At 40.4% G+C, this 17,933-nt stretch overlaps 1 protein-coding gene across 1 annotated transcript in view; it reads right to left on the bottom strand.

Annotated features, from left to right (window-relative positions):
* The window catches only part of si:ch211-158d24.2 (multiple epidermal growth factor-like domains protein 9), a 40,852-nt gene continuing 22,919 nt past the window's right edge, over nucleotides 1-17,933 (bottom strand). The window contains exons 3-6 of the mRNA XM_040050070.1: nucleotides 16,533-16,672; nucleotides 11,333-11,482; nucleotides 2,265-2,534; nucleotides 1-2,068 (exon numbers count right to left, since the gene is read on the bottom strand). Of these exons, the coding sequence (XP_039906004.1) occupies nucleotides 1,557-2,068; nucleotides 2,265-2,534; nucleotides 11,333-11,482; nucleotides 16,533-16,672 (1,072 nt within the window). The 3' untranslated portion in view covers nucleotides 1-1,556. The remainder of the gene's footprint in view (nucleotides 2,069-2,264; nucleotides 2,535-11,332; nucleotides 11,483-16,532; nucleotides 16,673-17,933) is intronic.

The following is a 17,933-nucleotide window of genomic DNA, read 5'->3' as shown; positions in this document are numbered from 1 at the left end:
AACAGTTAAACCCGTTTTTATTTGAGAGTTGGGCTCTGACTGTGAGGTATTATTTACACTGCTCTTTTTTTAAATTCTTTGTTATGAGTTGTGGGTGCATTTGAGTTCTGTAGCTGCGTGTATGGCAAAGTCAACTGAGAATATGAAATCAAAATACAAAAAGCCGCAGGTCGACCGCCACATCACGCTCTGGGAAGTGAAAGGTTGGGAGCTTGTTGAGTGACAGTGTCCACACAGTATTCTACCTGTACAATAATAGTGCTACTATTCACATTCATCTGTACAATAATAATATTTACAGAGATCACATTAGGGAAAGAGCCAGTACCTGAGGAGTTGGTTTCATAATTAGCTTTACTCATTCACCATGGTAAAAAGAAGCACACCCACCCAATGGTAGCTATATTCACACAGAAAACGTGGGGTCCTGTCTGGGATCAGGTGGAAATTGCATCAATATTACAGCAACTCACTGCTTGAGATGATGCAATTTGATTGTAGGTGAGAACAGGATGTGTGTGGGTTTTTTTTAAACATCTGCAGGTTGGTTTCACTACACAACAGTATCAACAAGACAATACTGTTTATGTTTTTAAACTCTTTATCTTCTGAGTCACAGTACTCACCCTATCTAAGAATGAGAAGCACTTATTGAAATGGTTTGTTCAACTTTTGCTGAGGAAGGCAGCAAAGAGCAGATTAGATTATAAGATTATGGCCTTTTACACAATCCGAGTATGTGTCACTGTCTCACCATACTGCCAGAAGAAAGCAGTCTGTAAATACCAGTTGCAGTTTCTTTAAACAAAACACTCCTCTTAGATGTTTTAGGTGAGCTGGCACACTTTAACAAAAGTGAGAAAGCTATGAACAAAAGATGAGGTCACTAAGACGCGTGTGCTAACAGACTTTGTTTCCTTCTACAAATCTCTCTCCCTCTCTCTCTCTCCAAAACACACCAACTATACATGAAAACATATCAGCCAGTTCAGAGTACCATTTGACAGCACATAAGATAAAACACCATGAATAAACACAGCATACATGTGCAGCATTTCTCCCAACCAATAAATAAGAACAGAATACAAATTCATTAAATAACAATCATCGTCTCAGATTGAAATCACCATACCAAGTGATTCAGTTATAACTTAAACAGTCACAAATTCATTTAAAAAATATCTGAAATGTTAAGCTCCTGGAAGTCCTCTGACTGGTTCCAGAACCATTGTTTCAGCCAACAGGTGCATACTTTCACCAGCCTCTCACCGGCCCTCATTAATCTCCCCAGCAGTGCCCTCTGCAGGCAAGACTTAAACTGGTTTCTTTGGACCCCGTTTCACTGATCACCCATTCCACCCGAAATCGCACGAAAAAGTGGAAACTCTGCGTCTCTTTGCTTTGAACTCTCTATCAGGTTGCCAGGTGCTGTAAATGCTGCAGATGAGCAGTATAATGACAAACTGTCAAACATGAAGGAGCTTTGGATTTGGTGTTTTCCAGCAGCTTTATGTCATCTGTAAATCTAGGTGACTGCTTTGGAAATGGATGGAGAGCTAAGCTTTGTAGCAGTTTCCCTGCGTGGTGAGTGCCAGCTGGCCATTGGGCGCTACTTCATTAGCCTCATCCTCCAGCAGGCCTGACACGTCAGCGTTGGGGATGCTGTCGTGGTAGCTGCTGAAGCTGATGTTGTCCTCTTTCAGTTCAATGGTCCAGAAGGGGGCGTTGAGCTTGCGGTTCTGGTACTCCCTGTAGGTGTACACGCCTCCGACAAAGCCCAGCAGTAGCAGCACCACCAGGATGATGACAGCCAGAACGATGACGTTGAACTGAGTCCAGGTGACCTCTGTCAGGGCAGCTGTGGTGTTGTCAGTGGGGCTGCTTAGACTGGTCAGCAGAGCCTGGGTGGTGGAGGTGGTGCTTAGTGTGGTACTGGTGTTGCTGCTTGATGTGAAGGCTGGTATCCCTCTTGCTCTGGGAGACATCAAAGTAGTGCTGGTGGTTATTGTGGTGGAGGAGGATGTGGGGTGCTTTGCTGTAGCTTCTGGTGTGGGAATAATTCGGGGAGCTGAGGAGAAAAAGCATTTCAAGTATTTAATCATTTCAGATTTTATTTTTAAACATGTGAGACTACAGCAGACCTTTTCTTCCAAATTTTAACCCATTATTTTTATTCCTTGACCTAAGTAGCTTTGCATGGTTTGCAGTTCTATATAATGCTCGTTTGTAATCATCTTCAACCCAGCAGTGTGTTTTGGACTTACTCGGATGGGTGCAGTTAAGTTTGCGGTTGTCCCCTATGAAGCCGGGAGCACAAAGCTGGCACTGCGTCCCAGTAGTGCCGTTGATGCAGCGGAGGCAGTGGCCAGTGTCAGGGTGACAGAGCTGGGGCGGGCCCAGAGGGTCTGCATTTCCATTGCAGTCACATGGAACACAAATCCCAGCTGATTTGTAGAAACCAGCACTGCACTCAACACAGTGTGGTTTGCTGTACTGGGGAAGGCACTGGTCACATACTGGAGAGCCACTTTGATCTGTACAGGAACAGAGGAAGTTGCACATCAGCTGCTGATCACTGCTATTTATGACTTTCAAGTACACAAGCATGATCTGAGCTTTGTTTGAGATTTAAGTTTACTCATGTTAAATATGAGCATTTGCTAGATTACACTTACTGCAGGGACAAAAAGAATGTTAAACACATATAAAAAAAAACCCCACATCAAAACACATTCTTTAGTCTCAACTTTGATCGCTATATCATTAACATACATCCATCTTATTTCTTCTGCTTTACCAGGAGTTTATCCCAGCTGCCACAGGGTGAGAAGCAGTTTGCACCCTGCCATCAGTCTGTCACATATATTACAAGCAGAGGTTCTAAAATCTAGCTGTAATGATGACTAGCAATATTATGTTGTGTTTTCTGAAGAACCCTCTGAACATGTATGATCTTGTGTTATATTATACAGCCCGAAATGAAACAGCTATTGTCGGGCCACTAGGTGGCTCAAGCTGACAGTACATGGATGTGAGAGAACCATGTTGTGTCATATCTCCAGAGGAGGGTGTGATTTTCCCTGTTTGTCCTGTGCAACTCAGTGAAAACACAGAGTGCTTATGCCTCAGCCAGGCCCACTATGAAGTACTCTGAAAAGGTTTTACATTTTTTTAGTGTTTTTTTTAATTCTGGGTTAAAAAACAACAACAGTGATTTGTTTAAAGCTCAGTAATAGCTTGTATTCAACCAGAATTTACATGAACACTGTTCATCTGCAACAAGTGCATGTCAAATGTCAGCTTTCTCCTAGCCTTGAGCCTCTGGTCACATGACATCTTCTGGCACATCAAACAGAGACTGCAGTACTGCAGTGCACTCCCTTCAACAGCGTTGTGTCACCAAGACACCACCGTCATTGGCCTCATTCAGGATGGTGATGAGTCTGCATACCGGCAGGAAGTTGAGCGGCTGGTACTCTGGTGCAGTCAGCACAACCTGGAGCTGAACACTCTTAAGACTGTAGAGATGACAGTGGACTTCAGGAGACATCCCTCAACTCTGCTCCCCCTTACCATATCAGACAGCCCTGTGTCAACTGTGAAGACCTTCAAGTTCCTGGGTACCACCATCTCCCAGGACCTGAAGTGGGAGACCAACATCAACTCCATCCTCAAAAAGACCCAGCAGAGGATGTACTTCCTGAGACAACTGGGGAAGTACAGTCTTCCACAGGAGCTGCTAATCCAGTTCTACACTGCAGTCACAGTCTGGTATGGTGCAGCCACTAAACAGGACAGGAGCAGACTGCAGCGGACTGTACGGGCAGCAGAAAGGATCATCGGCGTCCCCCTGCCCTCCATCCAGGATCTGTACCTCTCAAGAACCAGAAAACGGTCAGGGAAAATCATCACAGACCCCTCACACCCTGGACACAGACTTTTTGACCTGCTGCCCTCTGGCAGACGGTACAGAAGCCTGCAGACCAGGACCATCTGACATAGGAACAGTTTCTTTCCCCTCGCCATCTCCCTTCTAAACAGTTGACCTGTCACACTGCTCCCACTGCCAGACTGCAACTGCACCTTATGTACATTCTGTAGTATTCATTCCACCTCATTTCATTTCTGTCATCCTGTATTCTGTGTATATAAGTTTAGATTGGTTATTTATAGTTGGTTTACACAGCTTTGTGTATGCATGTGTAATGTATATATAGACACGTATGTGTGTGTGTGTGTGTGTGTGTGTGTGATTTACATTGCTGTGCTTGAGAGTCACCATCTACCGGAACCAAATTCCTTGATTGTGTCTGCACATATACATGGCCAATAAACACGATTCTGATTCTGAAGTAAACATGGTGGTAGCCTTGATGATTAATCAAACCAAATGATCAACGCCTTATTTGAACAAGTAAATCAAGTCTGAATTGGATAAAATTCTTATCTGCCAAATGATTAGAATTCTTATTTTGTAATAAGTATTCAGTTTTAGATTTTAATTACAAGTAATATTATTTTAAGCTAAGTATGTGTTACACTGCCCAAAGGGCTCCAGTGTTTGGCAAACCAGCCTTTGCTTTTAAAGGGTTAATCTGTCTGCAGTAGGAGGATTTTTGCCATATGACTTAGAGGTGGGAATCATCCCCATGACACAAAATTATCACAATAATTCATTCAAACTGTGGTATTGTGATTTTGAACATTTAGTGATATGCTTAGTATTGCGATTTATTACCTTTTGTCAACTACAAATTGTCAAAGTCAAACCTTTCCAGTATCTTTTTTAATTAATAAAAGTTATCTCATGTCAGTTATCTTTTTGGCTGCAAAATGACATCAAGAATACAGGGAGTGCAGAATTATTAGGCAAGTTGTATTTTTGAGGAATAATTTTATTATTGAACAACAACCATGTTCTCAATGAACCCAAAAAACTCATTAATATCAAAGCTGAATGTTTTTGGAAGTAGTTTTTAGTTTTAGCTATTTTAGGGGGATATCTGTGTGTGCAGGTGACTATTACTGTGCATAATTATTAGGCAACTTAACAAAAAACAAATATATACCCATTTCAATTATTTATTTTTACCAGTGAAACCAATATAACATCTCCACATTCACAAATATACATTTCTGACATTCAAAAACAAAACAAAAACAAATCAGCGACCAATATAGCCACCTTTCTTTGCAAGGACACTCAAAAGCCTGCCATCCATGGATTCTGTCAGTGTTTTGATCTGTTCACCATCAACATTGCGTGCAGCAGCAACCACAGCCTCCCAGACACTGTTCAGAGAGTTGTACTGTTTTCCCTCCTTGTAAATCTCACATTTGATGATGGACCACAGGTTCTCAATGGGGTTCAGATCAGGTGAACAAGGAGGCCATGTCATTAGTTTTTCTTCTTTTATACCCTTTCTTGCCAGCCACGCTGTGGAGTACTTGGACGCGTGTTATGGAGCATTGTCCTGCATGAAAATCATGTTTTTCTTGAAGGATGCAGACTTCTTCCTGTACCACTGCTTGAAGAAGGTGTCTTCCAGAAACTGGCAGTAGGACTGGGAGTTGAGCTTGACTCCATCCTCAACCCGAAAAGGCCCCACAAGCTCATCTTTGATGATACCAGCACTCCACCTCCACCTTGCTGCCGTCTGAGTCGGACTGGAGCTCTCTGCCCTTTACCAGTCCAGCCACGGGCCCATCCATCTGGCCCATCAAGACTCACTCTCATTTCATCAGTCCATAAAACCTTAGAAAAACCAGTCTTGAGATATTTCTTGGCCCAGTCTTGACGTTTCAGCTTGTGTGTCTTGTTCAGTGGTGGTCGTCTTTCAGCCTTTCTTACCTTGGCCATGTCTCTGAGTATTGCACACCTTGTGCTTTTGGGCACTCCAGTGATGTTGCAGCTCTGAAATATGGCCAAACTGGTGGCAAGTGGCATCTTGGCAGCTGCACGCTTGACTTTTCTCAGTTCATGGGCAGTTATTTTGCGCCTTGGTTTTTCCACACGCTTCTTGCGACCCTGTTGACTATTTTGAATGAAACGCTTGATTGTTCGATGATCATGCTTCAGAAGCTTTGCAATTTTGAGACTGCTGCATCCCTCTGCAAGATATCTCACTATTTTTGACTTTTCTGAGCCTGTCAAGTCCTTCTTTTGACCCATTTTGCCAAAGGAAAGGAAGTTGCCTAATAATTATGCACACCTGATATAGGGTGTTGATGTCATTAGACCACACCCCTTCTCATTACAGAGATGCACATCACCTAATATGCTTAATTGGTAGTAGGCGTTCGAGCCTATACAGCTTGGAGTAAGACAACATGCATGAAGAGGATGATGTGGACAAAATACTCATTTGCCTAATAATTCTGCACTCCCTGTATAATATGGGCAGAAAGCTGTGACATTTTCAAACCATAAATTCAATTTCAAATTAGACTAATTCAAATTCAGTTTTCAAAAGCATTTATTCAAGTTACAATTCAGATTCAATCTGAGCAATTCAAATTCAAATTGAACTTATTCAAATTCAGCTTCTGATGGCACAGATTTCTGCCCATAATACAACGCTGCCAGTAAAAACCGCCATAATTGCCATAAGACAAAAATCAGTCAAGTCTGCAATCAGTCTGAAATTGAACTTGAATCCCCTCGAGTTGTGCTTATTGAGAGACTCATACAGACTGATGGCAACATGTTGGCAATCTGTTTGCATTTATAAATTAAACAGCAAGTATTTGCAAACTTTCAACAATCTGTCAGAGAGTTATTTCAGTCAGTCCAAGAGAATATGAGAACAACATAGGTAACTATCACTGAAGAATTCATAGTAAGACCAGTGGTCATCCTGAGGCATCTTAATTGGCGCCATTAAAAACTAAGGAGCAGCGTTGCTCCTTCTCAGCCACTGCTCATCCAACTCTGGAACAACTCTGGTCTAAGTTATAATTAAACTAATTTAAGTGACCAAATTGTATCACAATACATTATGCTGCTAACAAAGCTTTGTCTCTTTGAGAGCATACGCACAAGCTAATGTGTGCTAATGTAAAGCTAGCCAAGAACGGAGACTAATGCTCAAGCCCAGTGCACGCTGACCCCAGCCCTGAACTTCAACAGGCAACAGGGATGTGCAGTCTTCCAGAATAGTAGTGTTTCTATTTCTATTTCTACATGTTTCTACAGTAGAACATTGAGGTGATTACCTTGGAGTCTTTTTTGGCTCATTTTCAACTTCTCTTTGTGTATCTGATGTAACTGACTAAGCCTGCAAAATTACTTTTACACACATGCGTGTGCAACAGACAAAACACAACATCAAGATGGTGGGGATTGGAGGATTGTGTTATTTACCTGGTAGAGGGGAGTTTTTAACACATAATATAGCAAACATTTACTTCAATCTAAAGGGGTTAGACAGGTCAGTAGTGAATATTCCACCAATATAGATAAAAAGTTTTTGCAACATGAACAATATGACAAACGGTCCCATTGTTTTCCCCTTTTCAACACAAGCTGACAAGCCTGCAGTTCCATTTTACTGGTTCCCAGATTGCTCTTCTCATCAAAACACTGTTGCTGTCCAAAGAATAACAGGTTCCAACTTTCTTATAACAAAGACTGGTTTCTGGCACAGAACCACAGAATGTGTGCTCCAAAACTAGGAGCCACTGATTTTCTTCTGACAGAACTTAGTTCTGCACTGCTCAAAGTTCTGCTCTGAAACTTGTTGAAAAGTGTGTGTGTCAACATGTTGGTGGTGGAAAATAAGTAAAGAAAAGAACCATCAGTTTGGTTCTTAAATGTTCTTTTTATTTCTTTGACGCAATCTGATTCTGCAGTGGGATAAATCTCACTGATACCTGAGCTACTAAACCTTACTGTTCGAGCTTTGATTTGATGTGTAAAACTGAACAGCAAAAACATGGGTCATTGAGCAGGGGGTGAAGGCACACAATTTGGCTATGAGAAGTTGAGAACTCGTATAAATAATGTGTGTGACACTGCAGCATAGTAGACCATTCCCTCTCCAGTCGTCAGCACAGGAGAGCTGTTGGCATTGAATGATTTAAGCACAGATAGCTGCCTTCCAGTGGCCTAGATGTTGGTCTCCATCTACTGTAGTTACACGGCTGTGTTGATTTCCAGCAAAACTAAGGAAGGCGCATCTGATAAGGTTGATTTAACCTCTGCTGGGGGTTCAAAGGCTGGGTTATACAACCAAAAGGAAACAGGAGCTGCTTTGCAAGCGAAAAGTGCAAAGCACTCCTCTTTCCAACAGCACACACATACACACATTTGAGTGGTACTGTTAGGCAGGCAGGTCCCACATACACAATTATATAACACAAGACGATTTAAACAAATGAGTCAAAATATCTGATGAAGCTTAGAATAAACTGAAATATCCTGACTGTTCTATACCACTGGGTAAAGACACAATCATACATGGATGATTTAATATGTGTGACCCACATTCTGAACTGGTGCAATGCTCCATTTCACCTCTCCGAGTGTCAGTACAGAGGATATTCATTTACTGCAACAGGCCACATCAGCACATTTAGGAAGCATCTGCCCCTCACAGTGGAGCCATGATACTGCATTGTGGCATCTTCTCACTTGTCACTGTTGCCGGGGCAACCTATACAGGGAGGCTGATCTCTTTCCGGTTCTAGTCTTGAGTCTGTGAGATCCTCGACAGCTGTGCAACACTAACATGAGAGCACCTCACCCTGTGAACCATCCCAAGCATATTTCAAGCTGTCTAAATAGAGGGCATGATGATGCCCATCCCCCTGCTCCAGTCTGCTGCTGCCTGGGTGGCGCTGAAATGGCCCAGCTGTGAACATGCCGTCCCAGCTACGCTCTGCCTGGTTCATGTCCCATCCCCTCCCTCCCACATTTTGTAACCTCTGCTATGGCCCCTGGCAGTGGCAACCCTGATCCGCCAGTCTAAGTGCATCTATACATGGCTGTTGCCATGCAGGCCACCACCAATAGTGGTGGAGGGCATATCAAGATGTAGCAAAGCTGTGTGCCCCAAAAGGGGGAAGGGCAATGGTGATAGAAGACAATAAGCAGTAGAAAGCGAGGCCAGTGATGCAATGCTGAACGCAAACCTCCAAAGGCAGTTTGCAGAAAGGGTTATGGTGCAGTTCAACAAGGATGAGCTGTGATGTCTGAAGCACACAAACTCACACCATGAGAGACTCATCACTTGCACAGCACATGTAGCATGGTTCCTGGTCATATTTTATTTAACGCCTTGGAATGAAGTTCAGGCAATTTGAAGGTAACTGCCAAATTCCCTTGTTTGGTTGACAGCACAGTATCTTATTTGAAATTAAATAACTGCATTTCAAAACTGCAGTATTCTGCAGGTTCATCACATGCAAACTGGTCTGCCTAGCATTTGCTTTAGTTTCAGCTGATTCTTAACCTAAGTATAACTAAGGAAGTATATCTATGCATGTTCTTTCATAGGATGGAGCCTATCCCAGCTGTCTTAGGGCGAGAGGCAGGCTACACCCTGGACAGGTCACCAGTTGCAGGGCTAACACATAGACACCGACAACCCTTTGCCCTCACATTCGCACCTATGGGCAATTTAGAGCTTCCAGTTAACCTATTCCCACTAACTGCATGTCTTTGGACTGTGGAAGGAAGCCAGAGTACCCGGAGAGAACCCATGCAATTAAACCTATTTACAACAATTTGAAAAGGTGTGTTTTTTAAACTTCAAAACAATAGCAATTGAAAGGCTTTCTTTACTGACATATTGATGCCAAGCTCATCTTTGGTCCATGATTTTTTCTGTATTACATATATATGTTATTTATGTTATGTGTTTCTCACTCACCAAATGTTAAATTTTGATTTTTTTTACTCAAGAAAGTTGAAGGTGATTGCACATTGATATGGGACATGTGATACACCATTTTATCATTTCAAACATTGTTGTTGACCAGATGCTGATCTTCATGTTTGTTTTTTTTAAACTACTTCCTTGCGATGAAATTAAAGGAAGAATTGAGGTAGTCTGAGAATGTTATAGGGACTGTAGTTCAACTCAGATGTCAGCTCCACAGAGACCTCCAGGAGGTTGTGGAAGTAGGGCAGCAGCAGCCTGAGGTGAAAGAAGTGGGAACTAGAGTGCTGATCTTTGTCTGGAAACGTCGAAAAGACTGTGGTTTACAGTTGAAAAGTTATGAGAAAAGCGCAAAGGAAATAATTGATACTCCATTTCCAAAAAAGTTGTTTTTGCAAGTCAGTTAAATCCCACATATAAATAAAAATAATACAAAAAGAACATATCTAATGTTGTGACTTGCAACCATGTTGGCATTTAAAAAAATATTGCATTTTAACACATAACATATTAGTAAAATTCAAGAAATGTTGCAATACACTTGGTGAAATATACACAAATAATAAGATCAGTTAATTACACGACTGGATATAGAAAAAAAGCAGCAGATAACAATAGGGAGAGAATTATCACTTTTCATAGATGGTATGTTTCCAAACTGTTCAGCAATTTTTGAAATCATTATAATTTCAGAAAAATAAGCCATGCTAATGTAATATCTTAAAGGACTGAAAGAATCCTAAAATGACAATGCGAGTGACTCATCTTTGAGCAGTGAAGCAGCACTGTATTTAATGGTACAGTCACAGGGTGCAAAGCAGTGGCTGCACAGTGAGAAACATGCTGCTGTTATCATATTCAAAATGAGTTTATATCTGGAATAAACTTTCTCAGTTTCAATATGTTGCCTTTGAAATAATAGTTTTCTTTCAAATGTACAGTGGATTGCAAATCACTGGATTCTCTTTATACTTTACATTTTATGCAGTGTTGTGAATAGGCAGATCCAGGAACAGGACCAGACCTTGAAAGGCTCATTTTAATTTCACTCCATTCAAAATCTGCCAACAAACACAAGGTGTGTATGCAGTATATGTGGTATTATATGTAGTTTGCTTTTTAGGTTATCTAACATTTGGCTGCTGGTTGCTTATCTACATAATTTCTCTGATGTCACCCTCTTTCCTTTTCATTACATCTCCCTTTGACTGCATTTCTCTTTTTAGTTTGTGTAACCAGCCAACAGTAGACACCATGATGTCATTCCGAGTTATTTTCAGCAATAACAGCTTGAAGGTGGAAAATGCTTTCCAAGACATCATCACTGTCAGGTTTTTATGTCATAAATCCCAGGATTAATGGAGTATAAAGCCAGGAGGCCAGATCTGCTTAATCACTGCAACAAGCCATTGGATGAGCGCTAAATGTCTGACGTGTGAACAAGTGCTCACCAGTGTGACAGGTGCCATTGGAGGTGGAGTTAGAGCAGGGGCATGGCACACAGGCTTCGGTCAGGGCAGCTCCAGGACTGCGGTAAAAACCAGGCTTGCAGTTCTCGCAGTTCAATCCGTGGGTGTTGCCCTCGCAGTTCAGACACACTCCTGAAAGGTAGAACAAAGGTCACAAGATTAGCTGTTATTCTTTCTTGATCTGCTTATGACAGAAAACGAAAGTAGTTGGTTATATAACAATGTAATCTGACGACATTTTAAAAATCTAAAGCAAAGTTTTTTAAGACCTTTTTAAGACACTCAACAAATGTGAGTTACACTCTCAGTCGGAGGAACTCTCATTTATACAGTTTTAAATATAAAGCAATACTCAGATTGGTGCCTTCCTATATATGTTCCCTGTTTGCAATGAAACATGCTGGTAATTTCTCCGTCCACAAGGTTACTTGTTGCTTTCTGTTGTACTTGCATGAACTGAACTTGGCAAAAAGAGCTTTTGTGCAGAATGACTGGAAAATGACAGAATTCATTTCATCAAGTGCTTTAAAGCAAAACTAAGAATCCTTCAGACCAATTCCAAAACATGAAATGGTTTCAATTTTAATTGAATATTAAATTAATTAATTAATTTGTTTGTGTGTGTTGTTATGGCGTGTGTTTTATTGTATAATTTTTGTAATTGTGAGATAGTTGCTGGTGGCATCTTGGCCAGGTATCCCTTAAAAAGAGTTCTTTAATCTCAATAAATGTTAATTACAAAAAATTAACACAGAACCATACTAAAATCTTTTATTATATTTGGGTTTTCATAAACAAGCAACTACTAGTGCAAAACAATGCAAAAAGTCTTGAAGCAGAGTGTATTTGATGTTTTTGTTAATACATAGCAGTAAAATGTCTTTGGATTCTGGACTGGTGGTCAGACAAAAAAATACATATTTTTTAATAGTTTTCACTGTTTACCATCAGGGTGAGGAGTAAGAGTCATGATTCCTATTTTTTTAAACATACCATCAAACCATTATTCGCTCTTACAGGAACCTCATTTAATGTCTATCAGGAAATAGCCAAATAATCTATTAGAGCTTCCTTGGGTTGACATACTTAACCACATTCTAAAACATATCAAATGGCTGTGAGGACAAAGCAACAACTATGCTGAGACCGCTTAAGGCAACAGTTGCAATTTCACCAAATGTGCAGCTAATATTGCTGAACGCCAACTAGCATGCTAATATCGCTGAACTGCGAGCTACCAAAAAGACAGTAAACCCTGTTTGAAGTTGATTCCATGACCTAATTCATCAAAACTCTTGGATGTGATCTGGCTATTGGAACTCACTGGCTAGCCTATTGCCATTTAGAGTTTTAAGTAATATAATGTAATAGTGAAATGGTGAATTTGGTTTAAGGTTTAAGATAATCTGGCACATTGCAAAGCAATCACCTTGCACTACATGCAGGCAGCCAGGTGGGCCAAAGAGAAATACTTTTAGAATGCTTTGAGCATGTTAACAGGAATGGGTTTTTAACTTTCATGTTACTATATATACTTAATCATTCAATAAAAACCACAGCTCACTTCAGGATGAAGTATGTCGAGGTTATATTGAACTCCAAGGTAACATCCTGGCCTGTTACAACATACCAATCCTGGATTGACCAATTGCTTTAATGTAATCGCATTATATTTATTAGGCTTGCAATATATCCAAATCAGTCTAATAGATGCCAGGGTTAACAGGACACCGGTAGAAAATACAGGTACTGGGGAACTTGTTTTAGTCTTTCTGTTAGGATGCCTGGGTCGTTGACCCAGGGTTTTGAATTTATTATACTATTTATCATTTCTAATCTTGGGTTTCTTTGTTAGAGTTCTCTTTTATGGTTTATGTCTCTGTGCATCCTTAGTTGCTGTCTCCCCTGTCTGTGATATCCCCATGTCCAGTCAGTGTCTGTGTCTGTCCTGGTCCCACGTCTGTTCCCTCTGTTGCAGTGCCTGCGTGTGAGTCTGTGTCTTTAGTTCAGTCTGTGTTATGTTTCCTGTTTTATTTTGAAGGTCCATGTCTGATGTTAATGTATCTGGTTTCGCTTCCCCTTGTCTCGTTAGGCCTGATTTGCCCCAGCTGTGTTTCCCTCCTGTTACCCATTCCCTGATTGCTCCCTCTGTGTATTTAAGCCCTGTGTTTCTCTGTGTCAGTGTTGTGATCTACCCTCATTTAGGCTGTGTGTTCTGGCTGCCTGCTTATGTAAGTTCATTTGGATTTTTGTTATGTTTTGCCATCCAGCAATAAAAGCTGAGTTTTGAAATACACTTTTGCCTGCCGTGAGTCTGCACTTTGGGTCCACTACTCCTGCCTGCACACAGCGACACCAGACACTTTCCAGCCTTGTAATACCTGCAAGTCTCTTTTAGGCAGCTAAATAAAATCCAGGATGCTATGCCTGAAAAGGTGGGTACAGCTTTATTGCTCACCTATAGAACTTTCTTTCCCAAATAGGAAGCATTTCAGAAGTTAAAAAAAAAAAAAAATTTTGCAGAGTGCAAAAATGTTAATAATGTTACAAAGGCTGTGCAACTGCACCTTTAACACACCAACCAAGAAACAAGTTTTATTTATTTATATATAAATAGATCAGTCATGTCGACAGATATGATTATGACAGATATTGACTGATAGGTGTGGATGTGGGATTAATACAGTTTTTAGACTACATAAAAGAAAGTGGAGTTGTTTTGAATGTTCAGTGAGACCAGGGAAGGACTGCATAAATACCAGTTCATTTGCATTTCCTGGAGATATTGTGTTTACCTCTTCACTACAACATGCTCTGTCTTTCAACTTTACTCTCCTTCGTACCTTTATTTTCATTTAATGTTTATCTACAGATAACATTTTAATTTTACTGAAAACATATAAAGCAGGCTTTAAAACACTTGTTGGAAATACTTAATGTGGGTTGTTGCATTCAAGGAGATGTCCATGCTAATTCTCACTTTAGCATAACTGCATATTTTTCACCTTTTTTAAATTTAAAGAATTTTCAAAACATACTCTTTGCTTCAGTGCTTTATTTAAGAAAAAGAATCCCAGATTAAAGGCATTGTTATTCTTGTAAATATCTGTGACGGCAATCACCACTATTGTGCTGTTTGGAGTTGAGCTTCGATGTTTGTTTGAACTGTTTTGCCTCTATGAGCTCTGACAAAGGTTATGTAGATGTGACTCAGTCTGCCTACAGGCTTATGCCATATCGTTGTGTAACCAGGATTTCAGCCATCACCACACAGAGGTTAAATTACTGTTTAAAGAAGAAGACAGAAAAGTGAATATCTAAATGCAACGACAGCTTGTTTTCAGTTCAGAGACACCAATTTATAAGCAGAATTTAATATGTTAAAGTATTATGAAATTTGAATGTATGTTTTAAGGTTCAGAGAGATTCTAGTGAAACATCATCTTGTTTACTTATCCCTGCATTAGATACTTTTAAGGTTGAAAATAATGTGTGTTGAAAAAACAATAATGCACCCCTGTTGTGTTTATGAGACAGTGTTTGGGATACTGCCTAATTTGCATTTGTGCAAGGAGTTCCTGTGTGAGCAGCCTTAGGGAGAAGCCACAATCACTCTTTAAAGGGAGCTGTCAAACCTGAGCTATGGTAATCCATAGCACTATGAACACTGAGCCCAAGTGAAGGCTAAAGAGCTCCATCTGCGCCTGCATTATAATGCAAAGACATATGCCGTCTAAAACTGCTACACACATGCCCCACCCACACACACTGCCCCCCTGTGCAGTTCCTCCTTTTCGGGGTTGTCACTAGCCAGTGATTTCTAAGTATCAAGGCCTGACTGCTGGGAAGCGAGCAGCAATCCTCCTTTACATTTGAAGAAAGTGCAAACTCTCAAGAACACAAACCGAACTGGAATTGCACCCTAGTGTTTAACTTGCTTCTCGGGTTGCTGAGACCACAGACTACAGCAAATATTTACTTCAAGGAAGTAAAGTGGGGGAGTTTTGTGCTGCCAAAGATTAATTAAACTCGGCATTAGACTGTTCTCTGGGTATGCGATCAAGGTGTTACTGTAACCTGGACAAATCCAACATTTGAATTTAAAGAGTTTTATGAGTATTTAATCAGCAAAGACTGGACAATTTGCACTGCCTTTCTTATGCAATGCCAATGAACAAAACAGTGCATGTTGAAAACGCTGCTTCTTTCATTCCAAGCTCTAACAGATTGGTGTTGTCCATGTCAGGGTTCTCAAGAAAAAGCCCAATGCAAAAGCATCCAACTGAAATTGACTGACAGTCAACTTTGGGATTTGCTTGTCTTCGCCTTGCTCAAGGACACTTTGACCCTACAACTAGTAGGTGTAGCTGATCAGTGTTTAAGCTTCAACTCTATTACCTGGAGTCTCTGAGCTGGACTTGTTCGCTGCCTTTTGGAGCGTTTCAATTGAATCATCTGACAAATAACACAAGCTGGTGTATGATACAGACCGCCAAAGAAGTCTGTGCCTTTATTGAGTGAAATTGTAGTTGCTAGCAATAACATTGCTCCAACACAGTTTACTACTGGCTCTGAAAATCCACTCTGACAGCCAAACACCAACGAGTGATGTCATGAATTTGGGGTTAAACCATCACAAGATTTATATACATAAATATCAGTTCCATTTACAAATACAGGTTATCTGTTGTCATTATTATTAGTAGTCAGTACTGGTATCATAAAAAAAATATATTTTGTTTTTATGATGATTATAATTTTAAGTGAAGTTTCCATGTAAAATGAAGTAGGATAAAAAGCAGAGAGAGTAAAAGTTGTCCTCTAAAATGAAGCTGATTGTTTTCTTGGACTTTATTTATTGAGAAAAATGATTTAAAAAAAAAAAAAAAAAAAAAAAAAAGTCTCTGATAACAAATTACTTCAAAAAGGAAAGTGCTTCCAAATAATATTTATTGGAGTCAGTTTGTCTAAACAAAAGCTCTTATTTTGGAATCAGATTGTGCGGATTTGCAGGATTTTCTGTTTACAAGGCAGATGCTTTCACTAACTAAGCTACTGTGGCTCTTCACAGCTGACTCAGACAATCCTGAATAATGAAAAATTACAAAACAAAATAGGTTAGGTTTTAGTGACAATGAAAATGAGATCATTGAACTGCAGCGTTTGTCCTCAGCTGACTCACCGGACTGCGGATGGCAGTAGTTGGTGTGGTTGTTACACTGGCAAGGCCGACAGCCAGTGCTGCTGAAGTCGAAGAAACCCGGGTAGCAGTCATCACACTTCGGTCCATACACTCCTGATTTGCACACACATGTCCCTGAACTGTGGGGGCAGAACAGAAGACAAAAATCAATACCCAGTGGATCAAATACAGTCGCAGAAAGCATTTCAGTGGACCATAACACCATGGCAGCATGTCAATGAGGTACTCTGTGTGTGTGTGTGTGTGTGTCTGTGTGTTTGGTTTTAACAAAAGGTTTCCCTCCACGCCTTGATTAATTCGATGAGGTGATTTATTAGTGGCAAATGTGGTAAGAAATCATGTAAAGTAATTATATACTGGACAAAGCTATGTGGTGCTGCTGAGTAGCATATAAAGCCGGATTACAAACAAAGGTAGCTTATTAGTGGACCTCCCAGCATGCACTTTTTTGAGAGTGGTTACCTTTGATGAAAAATACACATTGTGCAAATGTATATTTATTACATACAAAGGTAGCATAAATCAAGGTTCACGGTTCTATTTCTTGAATGCTGAAAACAAGCAACTCTTAAGCAGCTCTTATGTTTAAAAATATTAACAGCAGACATTTGAGATGTTTTAAAGAATACTGTGATCTTTGTCTGTCAGGTTATGAAACGTCAGAGCATCGAGAATCAAGGCTTTTATTGGCCACATTTTCTTTACATATCTGAGAATGATTGCTTTCAGCTGAGAAAATCTCATTGTATAAAACATCTCCAAGAATCCTCCAGCAAACTTAAATCCAATTACATCTGAGTTCTTCAGCCATAACACACTCGCAACTGAGTTATTTCACATGATAATGTGTCTTTCATAGATCAGACCTTTGCTCTCATTATGCTGTGTTAAAAATAGCAAATGCTCATTAATACAGTGTGAGTGTCAAGAAGAGATTTTGTTTTTCTCTCTCATCCACCGCTCACTGGAGGTAAATTCCTTGGAAGAGAACAATGCTAAATCGAGCCCGATCAGCTCTTAAACCCAGACAATGGACTCAAAGATGTAATCTTGGGACAATGACTTCAAAACAATTGAAGCAAATCACAAGTGACTCGAAGCACTTTCCATGAATGTGTGCGTGGGTCTTCATACAAACAAGGCTTTGTTAAAACAACTGCACTTAATGCAAATGAAGAGGCCCATAGCGATGCTTAGTGAGGCGTGGGCACTGTTGAAGACGAGGCTGGGAGATCAACAGTCCTCGATCCTCTGGCTACAACACACACTCAAATATCAGGCACTAACAAAAAGTATCAGCGTGATACATCATGACCCTAATACAAGCAAGTGAAAGATATAATGTCCAGCTGCCAAAGGAAAAAATAAAAACACGATACA

The sequence above is a fragment of the Simochromis diagramma genome, unplaced genomic scaffold (genome assembly GCF_900408965.1).
Source record: "Simochromis diagramma unplaced genomic scaffold, fSimDia1.1 OVJJ01000159.1, whole genome shotgun sequence".
Taxonomy (NCBI): domain Eukaryota; kingdom Metazoa; phylum Chordata; class Actinopteri; order Cichliformes; family Cichlidae; genus Simochromis; species Simochromis diagramma.
This window is presented reverse-complemented; position numbering and strand designations above follow the sequence as displayed.